The 18,052-nt window shown below is 47.3% G+C and overlaps 1 protein-coding gene across 1 annotated transcript in view; it reads left to right on the plus strand.

Annotated features, from left to right (window-relative positions):
- LOC119957483 (prominin-2-like) overlaps positions 1–18,052 on the plus strand; it is a 56,561-nt gene that overhangs the window by 28,879 nt on the left and 9,630 nt on the right. The window contains exons 13-21 of the mRNA XM_038785577.1: positions 373–496; positions 3,253–3,338; positions 4,088–4,172; positions 4,834–4,980; positions 5,398–5,469; positions 7,567–7,659; positions 10,938–10,991; positions 15,081–15,161; positions 16,316–16,384. Of these exons, the coding sequence (XP_038641505.1) occupies positions 373–496; positions 3,253–3,338; positions 4,088–4,172; positions 4,834–4,980; positions 5,398–5,469; positions 7,567–7,659; positions 10,938–10,991; positions 15,081–15,161; positions 16,316–16,384 (811 nt within the window). The remainder of the gene's footprint in view (positions 1–372; positions 497–3,252; positions 3,339–4,087; positions 4,173–4,833; positions 4,981–5,397; positions 5,470–7,566; positions 7,660–10,937; positions 10,992–15,080; positions 15,162–16,315; positions 16,385–18,052) is intronic.

Consider the following 18,052-nt stretch of genomic DNA (forward strand, 5'->3'; position numbering starts at 1 on the left):
TGTGTGTATGTGTGATGTGGTGTGTGTGTGTGATGTGGTGTGTGTGTGTGATGTGGTGTGTGTGTGTGTGATGCGGTGTGTGTGTGTGATGTGGTGTGTGTGTGTGATGTGGTGTGTGTGTGTGATGTGGTGTGTGTGTGCGTGTGTGCGATGTGCTGCAGTGTGTGTGTGATATGGTGTGTGTGTGTGATGTGGTGTGTGTGCGTGATGTGGTGTGTGTGTGCGTGTGCGCGATGTGCTGCAGTGTGTGTGTGATGTGGTGTGTGTGTGTGATATGGTGTGTGTGTGCATGTGCGTGATGTGCTGCAGTGTGTGTGGTTAGTGTGCTTGTTGCTCCATGTCCTGCTCTGATTTTCCTCTGTTCTATTCCAGGGGTGTTGGCTTCAGCTTTATTTTCTCCTGGCTGCTCATCCTCCTGGTGTTTGTCACTTTTTTCGTGGGAGGCAATGTTCGGACGTTAGTGTGTAAACCGTGGGAAAGTGGCGAAATCTATGAGGTACGTTGTTATGGACCAGGGTTCAGAGAACCCCAAAGTGTATCATGGAGTTCACCTGACCCACAACTTTAATAGATTGTGGTGTGGGGAGCACATGGCCCACTCTACAGGTGTGGTACAGCAGAAATGGAAAAGTATTTTTTAAAGAAAAACAATGTTTATTCTATGAACTCAAGTTAACCTTTTTAAAACATACAGTGAACATCTTAACAACCATCAATTCAAATACAACCCCCAAAGAATACAACACTAAGTAATCCATTAAGCTGTCCTTTTAACATCCACAAGACTTAAAGCACCTTTTACCAGAAGCACATCAGGTTGACATTCACTGCTGAGAACATTTATAATTCTGAATTCACCAAATGATCAAGAGATAGTCTTTTGATGGCAGAGAGATCAGCAGTACAGCTGCTCTGTCTGGCTTCAGCTCCAACACTGGAAACAAAACTAAAACACACCCTGCAGCAAACAGCCTAAAACGAAAGTAAAAAGCTGACAGACAGCCCAGCTCCACCCACTCTCTGACATCACTACAGTAATAAACACTCATTTCTTAAAGGTACTCCACTACAGATATTTATATACATACCCATTTATAAACACCCATTTCTTAAAGGTACTCTCACTACAGATATTTATATACATACCCATTTATAAACACCGATTTCTTAAAGGTACACTCCCATGACAACGTATTTGGCATCATTGTCACTATTAACCTTCACCTGCCCTCCATGGGGAGGGCCGTGCGATCGACCTGACACCTCACCGATATCTGACTCCCTGTGACTTCCTGAGGCTTATTCACCTTTTCCGCAGGGACTAAGTCCTTTCAATGCACCTGCACATGTGGGGAACGCTGCGAGACAGTCGGGGTGAGATCTAGCTCACGACGCCTTGTGACATTCGGATGGATCTCGCGAGATGTCAAGTCGGGCAGGACGAGGCCGTTAAATCGCGCCCGATGTCTCTAATTATCTACTCTTCAGGGGGCCTTCTTTATATAAGTAAAATTATCCATGGTTGGAATTAATGATGATCCCACCTTTACGACACTTTAATTGCACATCTGAGTCTGCGGGTTTTGCAAACCTGGATTCTTTAAAAGCACTACTGCAGCAGTCAAACACACGCTAACCTTGACTTTTAACCCTTGCTGCACCAAATCCAGATAATACAATATGTCTGAAAATCCTACATTCGGGTCACTGTCTGTGCGGAGTCTGCACTTTCTCACCATGTCTGCGTGGGTTTCAGTTTCCTCCCAGTCCAGAGATGTGTAGGTTAGGTGGATTGGCCACGCTAAATTGCCCCTTAGTGTCCAAAGATGTGTAGGTTAGGTGGATTGGCCACGCTAAATTGCCCCTTAGTGTCCAAAGATGTGTAGGTTAGGTGGATTGGCCATGCTAAATTGCCCCTTAGTGTCCAAAGATGTGTAGGTTAGGTGGATTGGCCACGCTAAATTGCCCCTTAGTGTCCAAATATGTGTAGGTTAGGTGGATTGGTCATGCTAAATTGCCCCTTAGTGTCCAAAGATGTGTAGGTTAGGTGGATTGGCCGTGCTAAATTGCCCCTTAGTGTCCAAAGATGTGTAGGTTAGGTGGATTGGCCACGCTAACTTGCCCCTTAGTGTCCAAAGATGTGCAGGTTAGGTGGATTGGCCGTGCTAAATTGCCCCTTAGTGTCCAAAGATGTGTAGGTTAGGTGGATTGGCCGTGCTAAATTGCCCCTTAGTGTCCAAAGATGTGTAGGTTAGGTGGATTGGCCATGCTAAATTGCCCCTTAGTGTCCAAAGATGTGTAGTTTAGGTGGATTGGCCATGCTAAATTGCCCCTTAGTGTCCAAAGATGTGTAGGTTAGGTGGATTGGCCGTGCTAAATTGCCCCTTAGTAACCAAAGATGTGCAGGTTAGGTGGATTGAAATGAAATGAAAATGAAATGAAATGAAAATCGCTGATTGTCACGAGTAGGCTTCAAATGAAGTTACTGTGAAAAGCCCCTAGTCGCCACATTCCGGCACCTGTTCGGGGAGGCTGGTACGGGAATCGAACCGTGCTGCTGGCCTGCCTTGGTCTGCTTTAAAAGCCAGCGATTTAGCCCAGTGTGCTAAACCAGCCCCCTTGGCCAATGCTAAATTGCCCCATAAAGGTTAGATAGGGGTTCTGGGGTTACACGGATAGGGAGGAGGAGTGGGCCTAGGTAGGGTCTTCTTTCACAGTGTTGGTGTAGACCGGGTGGGCCGAATGGCCACCTTCGGCAGGGTAGGGATTCTATAATGTACAAGATAATAAGTGAAAATTGTGTGTCATCAGCTAACACCCTTCACTCTGAGCCAGGGCTCAGGGTCCAGGCCAAAGAACTGGGTCGGTGCTCAGCCTTACGGAGGCTGTGCTGCGCTGTCAGAGGAATGGGATGTCCCACACTGAGGGGCGGGTGTGAGAAGGAAGCAGGTGGGGGGGGGAGGTCGACCCAGAGGGGAACTTAGAAAACAGCACGAGGGGGAACGGACACTGATAGGGTAAGACGAGACTGGCGAGGGTAAGGCCTTGTGGACAACACGGGGTCTGTTTCTGCCCTGTACAATGTAATTAAGTTATCGGTTCTGCGACTTACTGATGAATCTGCCTCAATCTACGTGCGATGTCGCTGCCCACGCTTTACCCCGCTGAGTAAGGGAGCAGCGCGGTACGGATGTCAGCGCGGTACGGACGGGCTGAGCGCGCAGTGAACGTCTCTCAATTATCTCCCGCCAGGCAATCGACAGCATTGCAGCCGCCAACAGCAACCTCAACCTCTCCAAACTCCTGGGATTCCAACTCAACATCTCCGAGCTCCACAGGTCAGTCGGGGCTTGACGCGCATCGCGGGCCGCCGAGGAAAATTGTGGAATGACCGCAGTGCAGAAGAAGAAGGCCATTCTGGCCATCGTGTGCTGACTCTTCCGGGGGGGGGGGGGGAGCAGCGCAACAAATCCCACCTCCCTACACCTCCCCCCTCCCCCTCCATAGCCCTGCACCATCTTCCATTCACGGATAATGATCAAATTTGCTCCCCAATGCCACTGTTGAAACTGTGTTCCGTTTATTTCATTAAGCTCCTGGACGAGCCCCCAATTTTATTATGCTCCCAGCTAGACCCCAGCAATTGGACATAAACCCCAATGTTTTATTTTAATTTTGTCAGACTGTGAGGAAAGGATGCCTCGCTCCTGGAGTGATTTCGCGCAACATAGGGATATAATATATTAATTTTTTAAAAATAAATTTAGAGTGCCCAATTAATTTTATCCAATTAAGGGGAAATTTAGTGTGGCCAATCCACCTGGATGGATTTCTTTTAGCGATGCAAGGGGCGTTACGTACCGAGGGAGGCGTGAGGCCGTCCAAACGGCTCGGGGACTTACAGGAACCGGCAGGTGACCAGTTGCCGCTATTCCAACGCACTTGGTTCCAATCATGATCAGTGCGGTTCAGGGGCAGCTCGCCAGGAGCGCATGAGGGGCCGAATGGCCTCCTCCCCCCTCCACCCATTGAAGATGCTGCCAGAAAACGCACGGTTGTGAGCCGCTGTTGTTTCTCATTCACTCAGGGGATGTGAACGAGGTGAATCGTTATTTCAATTCCTTCCAGAGAGGCAGGTCACACAGCTGAACAATGCCCTTAACCTGAGCACTGTAAGTATTATCATCTGCTGACGACCAGCACTTTGTGGTAGTTTCCCAGTGTTAATGGTGTGTCAGTTATATTGCCGGGATGTGCAGCCAAGTACTGTGGACACACATAAATAAGGGACATTAACAGTTCTGCTCAGAGGAGTGGAAATAGGGGATGACTGGGACACTGGGCTTGAAAGGGGAGACAGTTTGCTTGACCTGGGTGCCAGTGCAGATCGCCGATTGCGGTGCTGGGAGAAGGTGTGATGGAGAACAGGGAAGTGCTGCGAGCTAAGGCGTTGGATGGACCTTTAGGACTGAGCTTAGCCGGAATTTCTTCACCCAAAGGGTTGTGAATCTATGGAATTCCCTGCCCAGCGAAGCAGTTGAGGCTCCTTCATTGAATGTTTTCAAGATAGTTTTTTTTTGAAGAATAAAGGGTTCGGGCAGGGAAAGTGGAGCTGAGTCCACAAAAGATCAGCCATGATCTCATTGAATGGCGGAGCAGGCTCGAGGGGCCTCTTCCTGCTCCTAGTTCTTATGTCCTCAAGTGGATGGAGGCTGGAATGTGGGTTAGCCTGGGGGTGCGTCTGGATAGTAGGCAAGGAGGAGGGTCTCGCTCGCGAATGTTTGCTGGTTCGGGTGTCGGACGGCAAATAGGTAATGGCTCCCTCTATCTCAGTACACAGCAGATCTGGAGAAGACTGTGGACCGACTGGAGGTGGATCTAAGCTCTGTTGTTTTGCTGGACAGTGCCGGAAACAGTAGCCTGCAGTCAATTGCCAACAGCGGGGTGGACAGAATCAACTACACTGACCTCATTCAGCAGGTACATGGCTAGATTAAACTTGATTTCAACCTCCTCTCACTTCTGCTTCCTCTGTCCTCCCTTGGTTCCACGTGCACGCTTGCAACATCCGCTGTTTGATAAACGCTATTCCCTCAGTCCCTTCTTCGGCTCCCCCCCCCCCCCCCCCCCCCCCCCGCTCCTTCATCTCGACATCTCGGCAGGAGCTAAGATCACGGTTCGAAACTCCAGCCCTTCCTATTTGCTCTCCCCGTGCTTGCTTGACCGTTTTTTTCTGCCGCTGATTGGCCTGTTGCCGGAGAGAGGGAGAGGAAGAGAGAGAGAGAGAGAAGAGGGTGAGGGAGATTTGGGATCCCTTGCACATTTCATGTGAAGGGTTTTCCGTGCCCAGCTTGTCTAACTCCGCATCTTCGGCACTCCGCTGCCATATTTTCACAGGTACAGCAACCGATTCTCAAAGCGCCACTTCTGGGACTGGCGGACTCACTGGAGGCTCTGAAATCCACTCAGGTTAGTGGAATGGTTCCCCCCACCCCACCGGGAACCATGCGTTGCCCCAGTTATTGAACCCAGCACTGAGGGAAGCTCAGTGTCGGGGCTGCTCCAGGCCGAGAATCACCCATTTGCCAATGGCCGTCAATAATTTCTAATGGTGGCCAACTATTACAAATAGTTGCCAACCATTATTAATGGTGGTCAACTATTAATAAATGGTGGTCATCCATCATTAATAGTGGTCAATTATTACAAATGGTGGTCAACTATTACAAATGGTGGCCAACCAGTGTTAATGGTGGCCAGCTATTACAAATGGTGGCCAACCATTGTTAATGGTGACCAACTATTGGTAATGGTGGCCAACTTTTTAAAATGGTGACTAACTATTACAAATAGTGGTCAACTATTGTTAATGGAGGCCAAACATTGTTAATGGTGGCCAACTATTACAAATGGTGGCCAACCATTGTTAATGGGGGCCAAACATTGTTAATGGTGTCCAATTATTATAAAATGGTGACTAACTATTACAGATAGTTGTCAACCATTGTTAATGGAGGCCAAACATTTTAATGGTGGCCAACTATTACAAATGGTGGCAAACCATTGTTGATGCTGGCAAACTATTGTTAATGGTGAAAAACCATTGTTAATAGTGGCCAACCCTTTTTAATGGAGGCCAACTATTACTAATGGGGACCAACCATTGTTAATGGCAAACTATGGTCAATGGTCAACAGCCATTGCTGATGGTGGGCTGCCATTGTTAATGATGGCAAACTATTGTTAAATGTGATCAACTGTCATTAATAGTGGCCAACCATTGTTCACGGTGGCCGGCCATTGTTAATGATGGCCAACTATTACAAATTGCGGCCAACCATTGTTAGCGGTGGCACACTATTGTTCATGGTGACCAATTATTACTTATGATGGCCAATCATTGTCAATAATAGGCAACTATTAAAAATTGTGGCCAAATATTGTTATGGTAAGATCGCAGACCAGACCACAGCTGGTAGGATGCTGGACAAGAACCAATATCACTTTTTAAAACATTGTTAAAACTGCGAGGAAATAATAATTCTCTCCAGGAGGAATTCCTCTGATAAATGGGGATATGGCATAATAAACAAACTTTATTTTTTAATTTTCCTTTTATAAATTGAGAGTACCCAATGATTTTCTTTCCAATTAAGGGGTATTTTGGCGTGGCCAATCCACCTAATCTTTGGGTTGCGGGGGTGAGACCCAAGCAGACACGGACAGAATGTGCAAACTCCACATGGACAGTGACTCAAACCTAGGACCTCAGCGCTGTAGGCAGCAGTGCTAACCACTGCGCCACGTGCCACCTTGAAAGCAAACTTTATTATGCACACAGGGTTAACAGTGCAAAAAATAGTTTTCCAATTAACAGTTAGATAATTCTTAACAATAGAATGAAAACTTTTAACTGCTACCTTCTTTATCTCCAATCAGGCAAAACCCATTACAAGTCAAAAGCAACTTCGCTATTGTGAATGGTGGCCAACTATTACTAATGGTGGCCAACTATTGTGACGGTGGCCAACTAGTACTAGTAGTGGCCAACTATTGTTAATGGTGGCAAACTATTGTGATGGTGGCCAACTATTGCTAATGGTAGCCAGCCATTGTTAATGGTAGCCAACTATTACTGATGGTGGCCAACCGTTATTAATGATGGCAAACTATTGTGAATGGATGGCCAACTATTACAAATGATGGCTAAGCATTGTAGATGATGTGAGACTATTGTGAATGGTGGCCAACTATTACAAATGACGGCTAACCATTGTAGATGGTGGAAAACTATTGTGAATGGTGGCCAACTATTGCCTATGGTGGCCAACCATTGTTAACGGTGGCAAATTATTGTGAATGGTGGCCAAAGATTACTAATGGGGAACAAGCATTGTTAAAGTTGCTCAACCATTGTTAATGGTGGCAAACTATTGTTAATGGTGGCCAACCATTGCTGATTGCCAGTAACGGCAAATCATAGCAGCAAATGGTGGGCAATCATTACTTATGAGGACTATCCTGATAACTAACTTGACGTAATTTTTTTTTTGCTGTCCACTGCAGACTTCTTCTGATATCACAGAACGTTTAACTCGTCACATTTCAGATCTGCGAGAGCTAGAAAGCACATCAGTGAACAAGATGAAGCAGGAGCTGGTAGGCCATTAATACTTTGCGATGCAACTGGAGGTTTAAAGAGTGTCTTTGGGAGTGCCTATTTCTGCTGTGCTCACGATTTGGTGCCAATGGGAGATACGTTATTTCACCCCAGCGCTGGCAATGATTCTGCTCATCGGCCATTTTGATAATGCCAGGTTTGAATGGAAAAACGTCAAGGTTGCGGGTGGTGTTGGCTCGAGGTCCTTTTACCTGATCAATTTATCTGGCTTGCTCCAAACAGACTTGTTACCATTTCAAACCTGGCACATTTATCTATTGGGCTGAATTAATCCAACGTGGTGAATGTCTTCGGTTCATGTATTCCCTCTCAAAGCCAGCTGCAGAGTTTATATGTCCCTGGTCTATCCTTCCAATCCTCACCTTCCCTTTTCTGCGCCACTCTTTTTTCTGCTAATGGTGGCCAACCATTACAAATGGTGGCCAAGCATTGTTAATGGTGGCAAACTATTGTGAATGATGGCCAACTATTACAAATGGTGGCCAAGCATTGTTAATGGTGGCAAACCTTGTTAATGATGGCCAACTATTACAAATAGTGGCTAACCACTGTTAATGGTGGCAAACCTTGTTAATGATGGCCAACTATTACAAATGGCGACCAAATATTGTTAATGGTGGCAGACTATTGTGAATGATGGCCAACTATTACAAATGGTGGCCAAGCATTGTTAATGGTGGCAAACTATTGTTAATGGAGGCCAACTATTACAAATGATGGCCAAGCATTGTTAATGGTGGCAAACTATTGTGAATGATGGCCAACTATTACAAATTGTGGCCAAGCATTGTTAATTGTGGCAAACCATTGTTAATGGCGGCCAACTATTACAAATGGTGGCCAAGCATTGTTAATGGTGGCAAACTATTGTGAATATTATGAACTATTTTTTCTACTCTTTCTCCTTCCTTCATAATTATTTTCTACCACCCAAACTCATTCCTTTTCACACCGTCTAGTATAACATCATATTGGATTGATACAGCATCGATTGCTTGATTGCTGTACATACCGAAAATAAAGTTTAGCAATGGTTGTCCACCATGAGTAATACTTGGCCACCGTTAACAATAGCTCTCCACCATTAACAATGGTTAGCCACATTTGTAAGAGTTGGCATCATTAACAATAGTTGGCCACCATTAACAATGCTTGGCCACTATTAACAATGGTTAACCACCATTTGTAACAGTTGGCCATCATTCACAAAAGTTTTCCATCATTAACAATGCTTGGCCACCATTTGTAATAGTTGGCCACCATTAACAATAGTTTGCCACACTCAATAATGGTTAGCCATCCTTTCTAATAGTTGGCCACCATTAACAATAGTTTGCCACCATCAACAATGGTTAGCCACCATTTGTAATAGTTGGCCACCATTAACAATAGTTTGCCACCATCAATAATGGTTGGCCACCATAGGGAGTAGTTGGCCACCGTTCACAATAGTTTGCCACCATCAACAACCCCCGAGTTTGATCGCTCCGCCATTGGTGGCCATTCCTTCAGCTGCCTGGGGCCCAAGCTCTGGAAATCCCGCCTTAAACCTCTCCGGACTCTCTACCTCACCGTCGTCCTCTACCTCCTTAAAACATACCCTATGGCTCTCTCGGAGCTTAACCTAACGGCAAACTGGGGGAATAGTGAATCCCAGCCGCGTGACAATGAAGCAAAACATGGTTAAAGGATGGTCACGACTGGGAGTTAAATATCCGAGGGTATTAAACTATTCAGAAGGACAGAGTGGATGTTAAGGGAGGTGGTGTTGCTCTGTTATTTAAGGATGACATCCGGGCAATAGTAAGGGATGACATCGGTGCTATGGAGGATAAGGTTGAATCCATTTGGGAGGAAATCAGGAATAGTAAGGCGATAAAGTCACTGATAGGAGTAGTCTATCGGCCACCAAATAGTTACGTTATGGTGGGGCAGGCAATAAACAAAGAAATAACTGATGCATGTAGAAATGGTACAGCAGTTATCATGGGGGATTTTAAACTACATGTCGATTGGTTTAACCAGGTCGGTCAAGGCAATCTTGAGGAGGAGTTTATAGAATGTATCCGCGATAGTTTCCTAGAACAGTATGTAATGGAACCTACGAGGGAACAAGCGGTCCTAGATCTTGTCCTGTGTAATGAGACAGGATTGATTCATGATCTCATAGTTAGGGATCCTCTCGGAAGGAGCGATCACAATATGGTGGAATTTAAAATACAGATGGAGGGTGAGAAAGTAAAATCAAATACTACTGTTTTGTGTTTAAACAAAGGAGATTACAATGGGATGAGAGAAGAACTAGCAAAGGGAGCAAAGACTTTATGGTGGAACAGTTGAGGAACAGTGGAGAACCTTCCAAGCGATTTTTCACAGTGCTCAGCAAAGGTTTATACCAACAAAAAGGAAGGACGGTAGAAAGAGGGAAAATCGACCATGGATATCTAAGGAAATAAGGGAGAGTATCAAATTGAAGGAAAAAGCATATAAAGTGGCAAAGATTGGTGGGAGATTAGAGGACTGGGAAATCTTTAGGGGGCAACAGAAAGCTACTAAAAAAGCTATAAAGAAGAGTAAGATAGAGTATGAGAGTAAACTTGCTCAGAATATTAAAAACAGACAGTAAAAGTTTTTACAAATATATAAAACAAAAAAGAGTGGCTAAGGTAAATATTGGTCCTTTAGAAGATGAGAAGGGAGTTTTAATAATGGGAGATGAGGAAATGGCTGAGGAACTGAACAGGTTTTTTGGGTCGGTCTTCACAGTGGAAGACACAAATAAAATGCCAGCGACTGATAGAAATGAGGCTCTGGCAGGTGAGGACCTTAAGAGGATTATTATCACTAAGGAGGGAGTGATGGGCAAGCTAATGGGGCTAAAGGTAGACAATCTCCTGGCCCTGATGGAATGCATCCCAGAATGCTAAAAGAGATGGCTAGGGAAATTGCAGATGCACTAATGATGATTTACCGAAATTCACTAGACTCTGGGGTGGTCCCGGTGGATTGGAAATTAGCAAACGTGACGCCACTGTTTAAAAAAGGAGGTAGGCAGAAAGCAGGAAATTATAGGCCAGTGAGCTTAACTTCGGTAGTAGGGAAGATGCTGGAATCTATCATCAAGGAAGAAATAGCGAGGCATCTGGATGGAAATTGTCCCATTGGGCAGACGCAGCATGGGTTCATAAAGGGCAGGTAAAATAGTCTGAAGCCCCTTCGCCAAAAGATTCTGACTGAAGATTTCTTTCTCTTTCAGGACACATTGAAGGCAAGTTTCCAAAATTTGGAAGCGTTAACCCCCAGAATAAAGGTATGTTATTTTCTTTCCTGTTTTTGTTGTATCTTCAACCCATTCCTCTTTCTATAGAGCCCACATCTCTCTGACTAACTGTAGGACCCAGCAGGTGGGTGGGGTGGGGTGGGGGGGGGGGGGGGGTGTAGCTATGATACCGTCTCTGGCCATCCACTTCCAACCCAGACTCCGCTAACCGCGTCCCCTATTTTTGGTGCTCTTCACCAACCTCGAGCAGGGGTGGCGCAGTGGTTAGCACCCCTCCCCCTACCCGCTCCTCACGCACAGCCCCCCCCCCCCCTGAGCCGTAAGGTCTGGGTTCCAGCGCCACCCCGAGAATGATGGGCGAAGAACGTGCGCGCAACACCGCGGCCAAATCACTCCGCAAATCCTTCCTGTAGGAGCGGGAGATTTTCCCGGGCAGCCATGTTGAACAGAACGTCCACTACCCATGACTCCTGACCTGGACACGTGAGCGTGTTCATTGTCAGAGCGATTCAGGCTCCCCAAGTGTCGGCTAACTTGCCACCAACTTTTGACATTCACCAGGATGTTGCCCTGGGCTGGAGCGTTTCAGCTATGAAGAGAGGCTGGTTAGGCTGGGGTTGTTTTCCTTGGAGCAGAGAAGGCTGAGGGGGGACCTGATTGAGGTGGACAACATTATGAGGGACACAGATAGGATGGATAGGGAGGAACCTTTCCCCTTAGCGGAGGGTCAATAACCAGGGGGCTCAGATTTAAGGTAAGGGGCGGGAGATTTAGAGGGGATTTGAGGAAAAACCTTTTCACCCAGAGGATGATGGGAATCTGGAACACGCTGCCTGAAAGGGTGGTAGAGGCAGGAACTCTCACAACTATTAAAAAGTGTTTAGATGGGCAGCATGGTCGGTGCAGGCTTGGAGGGCCGAAGGGCCTGTTTCTGTCCTGTACTTTTCTTTGTTCTTTGTTGATGAGTACGCCGTAGTGTACAAGGCTATGGACTAAGTGCTGGGAATTGGGACTAGAATAGAGAGATGCTTGATGACCAACACACACACGATGGGCCGAAAGGCCTCGACCTGTGCTGTAAAATCCATGACTTTATAATCGGATACCATTAGTACCTGCTTCCAGATGGTGGATGGGAGATGCTGGCGGTTAACAATTGCAACACCCATGGACTTTAAGCATCACACCTCCATCAGGACTGTTGAACCCTTTGATGCCTGTCTTCTCTGACATCCCAATCCCAATTCAGTAATTCTGATCCCGCATCCCACCAGTCTCAGAACTAGATATTTATTTTCCCTGAGGCAACTATTACGATCCCGGACGAGCCCCCAATGTTATTATTGTTATGGGAGAGGCATTTCCAGAACACCAAAATGTATCATGGAGTTCAACCAACCTCTCCCTTTAATGTATTGTTGCTTTTGAAGCACACGGCTTTTCCTCCAGGTGTGGTATTACAATTATGGATGCGTGGGTTTTTAAACACAAAACAATGTTTATTCCATGAATTCAACTTAACCTTTTAAATAAAATTGGATCACTCAACACCCCTTACTTCAAAGATAACCCCGGAAATAATACAACACTAAATAATCCTTCAGTTGTTCCTTTAAACATCCAAGAGAAGTAACACCTTTAAACAGAAACACATCAGGTTAAAGACATTACTATTATGAGTTTAAATCACCCAAATGATTCAGAGATAGTCTTTCATGGCAGAGATCACAGCAGATCCAGCTCACTGCAAACACAGACACACCCAAGCTCTTTTCCTCAAAACTGACTTTCTCCTTTCAAACAGCTCACAGCAAACCAGCCAGGCACTTTTCAGCTGCTCTCTCTCAAACTGAATCTAAAAGCAGAAGTGAGCTCAGCTCCCCCCCCCCCCCCCCCCCCTCCCACCCCCTCACCCTCTGACATCACTTCAGGGTACATTGCTTAAACTTCCATTTCTTAAAGGTACTCTCACATGACATTATGATCTTGGACGAGCCCCCTATGTTATTATGATCCCGGACGAGCCCCCTATGTTATTATGATCCTGGACGAGCCCTCAATGTTATTGCGATCCTGGACGAGCCCCCAATGTTATTGCGATCCCGGACGAGCCCCCAATGTTATTACGATCTCGGACCAGGCCGCATCAATGGATAGGATACTGGTCAGAAACTCCAATATTTAATTTACATTTGTAAGACTGCGAGGAAAGGATACTTCACTCCAGCAGTGATTTCACACAAAATAAGGATACGGTATATTAAAACAAACTTTATTGCTAACGCACTATTAAAATATCTTTCGCATCACACCAGAAAATAGCTGACAATGACCCTTTATACAATGCTAATCAATACAGTGACACGATAACCCTCAACTGCTATCTTTATTCCCAAGCAAACAACAAAACCATCTCAGATACCAATCCACTTTTAAATACAGTGAGCACTCAGGAATAGATGTTCTATGGAGAGGTCTGGATTCTCCACTTTGAAAAAGAGACATCTTCTGGCTGCTTTCAAGAAAGAGAATGACCCTGTCAGAACAATGCAGACTATCTCTGGTTGTATTTCATCAGAAGCAGATCTCAGCTTGTTTGAGATTGCCCGCCAACAACACATCTAACTCGCTGAGCTGTTTGGAAAGAGACAGCTAGCCTGTCGACAGACAGATCCATAACTGAATCGTGTTGAGAGCAGATGCCTCACTTCAGTTTCCAACTCAATCTAAATCCCAAACTGAAACCTCAATGTCTAACTGCTTCAACCCTGGCTCCTCCCATTATCCACATCACCTCACTCGGCCGAAACACAATGGGCTGGATTCTCCGATTCCGGAGCTATGTCCCCACGCCACCGTGGGAACGGTGGGGAAAACTGGCGGAAAATGGCCACCGATTCCCCGTTTTGTTGGGGGCGAGCCGATACGGCCTGGAGAACTGCCGGGTCCATGGCCGCGCATGCGCAGAGCGGCGGCGGCCGTGCTTCACGGTGGATTCCGCTCGCGGGCCCGGCCCGCAAAATAGCCCCCCCTTCAGCTGGCTCGCTCACCCCGGACCGTCCTATCACAGTGCCCCCCCCAGCCCCGAATATGTCCACCCCTGCCCGCGGATCGGCCCTCCCCTGACTGTGCCGGTGCCAGACTGAGTCCGCAGCCGCCACCCCGGGTTCCCGACGGGTGAGACCATACGTGTCCCACGCCTTCGGGAACTCGGCTGGTCGGGGGCGGAGCATCGGAGGCCTGAGGCCGTGGGTACGCCGACTACGCTGCTTTGGAGGGAGCGGAGTATTGCAGAAGTGGTGCCGCCCCCGATCCTGTCGGGAATGTGAATTCTCCGGCCCGTCGCCGAACGCGATCTCGGCGTCGGTGACCGAAGAATCCAGCCCAACGTCTCCAACTATCTACTCCCCGCGGAACCCTCTTATTCCAAACAAAAATCCATCTGCCCAAACGTTTATGACACCTTAATTGCACCTCTGCCTCCCAAAAGCCCAAGCTGTCCTGCGATCAAAAACATGACTGCGGCAGTCACACACCCTATCCAGGCTTTTAACCATTACTGCCCCAAAATACATACAGTGTGATAAATATCGAAAATTCCTATATTCCTCACACAACATTCGAAACGTCTTGCTCCGGGAATGGTCCAAATTCCCGGCCGTCATCGGCAATCTCCTGTTGCTCAGCCCTCGACGAACTCCATCCTGAATCTCCCCAGAATTGTAGAATTTCCCTCCCCCTGATTAAGGCCATTTGAATTAAATGACTCTTCTCTGGGCCCATTCCATCAGGAGACGGTGGCGAGGTGGGGCTAGCAATCCAGAGGCCCAGAGACATGGGTTCAAACCCCACTAACAATAATTCAATGAATAAAAATGGAATCTAAACTACGCTCGCAATGGCGACTGTATCAATTATCGTTGACTGTCGTAACAACCCGTCTGTTCACTAGCGCCCCCTTAGGGAAGGAGGTCTGGCCAACAAGTGACTCGCGAGCCACGGCGATGGGGTTGTCTCTGGAAAGGCCAAGCGAGCTGTCCAGTTCAAAGGTCGTAGAATGGGGCAGACGGGAACCACAATTGCTGCCTTCTTAATAATTGATCTGCCTTCAACCCTTAGGGCGACATCCAAATGACCACCCAGAGCATCGAGACGGCGCAGAATTTGATCGAGCCCACGACCAACGCAGTCCTGAAAAACGTGAGTTGTCCCAAACGCGGAAGCAGACCGACTGAGCTGGTGACGGTTACAGGAACGAAGGGAAGGAAAGGGAGAGATTCAGAGATGTAGAGAGTGGCAGAGTGACCAAGGGAGATATATGGACAGGACATCAGATAGAGGGAGGTAAGGGGATGGATAGATAGACAGACATGGAGAACGAGACCCGGACAATATCCAGGCTCGGGCTGACAAGTGGCAAATGGCATTTGTGCCACACAAGTGCCAGGCAATGACCATCTCCAACAAGAGAGGATCTAACCATCGCCCCTTGACATTCAACTGCATTACCATCGCTGAATCCCCCACAATCAACATCCTGGGGGTTACCATTGATCAGAAACTGAACTGGACCCAGCCATATAAATACTGCGGCTACCAGGGCAGGTCAGAGGCTGGGAATCCTGCGGAGAGTAACTCACCTCCTGACTCCCCCCAAAGCCTGTCCACCATCTACAAGGCACAAGTCAGGAGTGTGAGGGAATACCCTCCACTTGCCTGGGTGAGTACAGCTCCCAACAACCCTCAAGAAGCTCAACACCATCCAGGACAAAGCAGCCCCGCTTGATCGGCACCCCATCCACAAACATTCACTCCCTCCCCCACCGACGCACAGTGGCAGCCGTGTGTACCATCTACAAGATGCACTGCAGCAACTCACCAAGGCTCCTTAGGCAGCACCTTCCAAACCCACGACCTCTACCATCTAGAAGGACAAGGGCAGCAGATACCTGGGAACCCCACCACCTGGAGGTTCCCCTCCAAGTCACTCACCGCCCCGACTTGGAAATATATCGGCCGTTCCTTCACTGTCGCTGGGTCAAAATCCTGGCACTCCCTCCCTAACAGCACTGTGGGTGTACCTACACCACACGACTGCAGCGGCTCAAAAAGGCGGCTCACTCACCACCTTCTCAAGGGGCAATTAGGGATGGGCAACAAATGATGGTGTAGCCAGCGACACCCACATCCCTAAAGACTGAGAGGAGAAAGAATGATACTGAATAAGAGAAATAGTTTAGACAGTGAAGGAGTGGGGAGAGGTGGGGAAATGGGGTGCAGGGAGCAAGATTTCAACATTGTCTCTCGCCCTGATGTTGTTTTACTTGTGATAAATGGGGTAACTCTTTTTTCAGGTCAGCAAGTGTCTTCTCAATAAGCAACAAGGATATTTTGGGCAGTACATTGCCTGGGCCCGGGAAACAGTGAGTATTAATAGCGCCATTTTCAGCGCTATATGCGTCGACACAAAAGCCGAGACACGCCAACCTCGAACTCTGACCTCGAGCACTTGCCCAGATTAGGGGGCAGTCAGCTGTCCCTGTCTCCCACACTCTGGAACTCCGCCACCATCGCCCCACCCGCCACACACATCCCTTTCTCTCTCTCCTCATCAAACATCCTCCTTAAAAAGGTCCATGGATTGACGATTGGCTGTCAGACAGAAGGCAGAGAGTTGGGATAAAAGGTTCTTTTTCGGAATGGCAACCGGTGACAAGTGGTGTCCCGCAGGGTTCAGTGTTGGGGCCACAGCTGTTCTCTTTATATATTAACGATCTAGATGACGGAACTGGGGGCATTCTGGCCAAGTTTGCCGATGATACAAAGATAGGTGGAGGGGCAGGTAGTATTGAGGAGGTGGGGAGGCTGCAGAAAGATTTAGACAGTTTAGGAGAATGGTCCAAGAAGTGGCTGATGAAATTCAACGTGGGCAAGTGCGAGGTCTTGCACTTTGGAAAAAAGAATAGAGGCATGGACTATTTTCTAAACTGTGACAAAATTCATAATGCTAAAGTGCAAAGGGACTTGGGAGTCCTAGTCCAGGATTCTCTAAAGGTAAACTTGCAGGTTGAGTCCGTAATTAAGAAAGCAAATGTAATGTTGTCATTTATCTCAAGAGGCTTGGAATATAAAAGCAGGGATGTACTTCTGAGGCTTTATAAAGCACTAGTTAGGCCCCATTTAGAATACTGTGAGCAATTTTGGGCCCCATACCTCAGGAAGGACATACTGGCACTGGAGCGGGTCCAGCGGAGATTCACACGGATGATCCCAGGAATGGTAGGCCTAACATACGATGAACGTCTGAGGATCGTGGGATTATATTCATTGGAGTTTAGGAGGTTGAGGGGAGATCTAATAGAAACTTACAAGATAATGAATGGCTTGGATAGGATGGACGTAGGGAAGTTGTTTCCATTAGCAGGGGAGACTAGGACGCGGGGGCACAGCCTTAGAATAAAAGGGAGTCACTTTAGAACAGAGATGAGGAGAAATTTCTTCAGCCAGAGAGTGGTAGGTCTGTGGAATTCATTGCCACAGAGGGCGGTGGAGGCCGGGACATTGAGTGTCTTTAAGACAGAAATTGATAAATTCTTGATTTCTCGAGGAATTAAGGGCTATGGGGAGAGAGCGGGTAAATGGAGTTGAAATCAACCATGATTGAATGGTGGAGTGGACTCGATGGGCCGAATGGCCTTACTTCCGCTCCTATGTCTTATGGTCTTATGGTCTTATGGTCCTGTCCCCCCCCCCCCCCCCCCCACACACACTCTGGTATCAAACTTCTGGGTGCCCCCTTTCTCTGGCTGAGAGCCCACTTTCGAGGGTGGTAGTGTCGAAGTCAATATTTTTCCCGCTTCTGGACTGCGATAGAAAGATTCAACAACGCTCGTTAAGAAAACAAAACAAAACTTTGTGGACGAATTACAGCTGCATGCAGAAATGGCTGAAACTTGAAGTCAGAGAGCAGTCAGTAAAAACTGCTGTTTCCTTCTCAAGTCCGCGCTTCCACAGAGAATCCGCTCAATATTTATACATTGTCAGAATCAGGATTGCGTGACTACAGCTTGGTCAGGAATTCGATCAGAAGT

The sequence above is a fragment of the Scyliorhinus canicula genome, chromosome 26 (genome assembly GCF_902713615.1).
Source record: "Scyliorhinus canicula chromosome 26, sScyCan1.1, whole genome shotgun sequence".
NCBI lineage: Eukaryota > Metazoa > Chordata > Chondrichthyes > Carcharhiniformes > Scyliorhinidae > Scyliorhinus > Scyliorhinus canicula.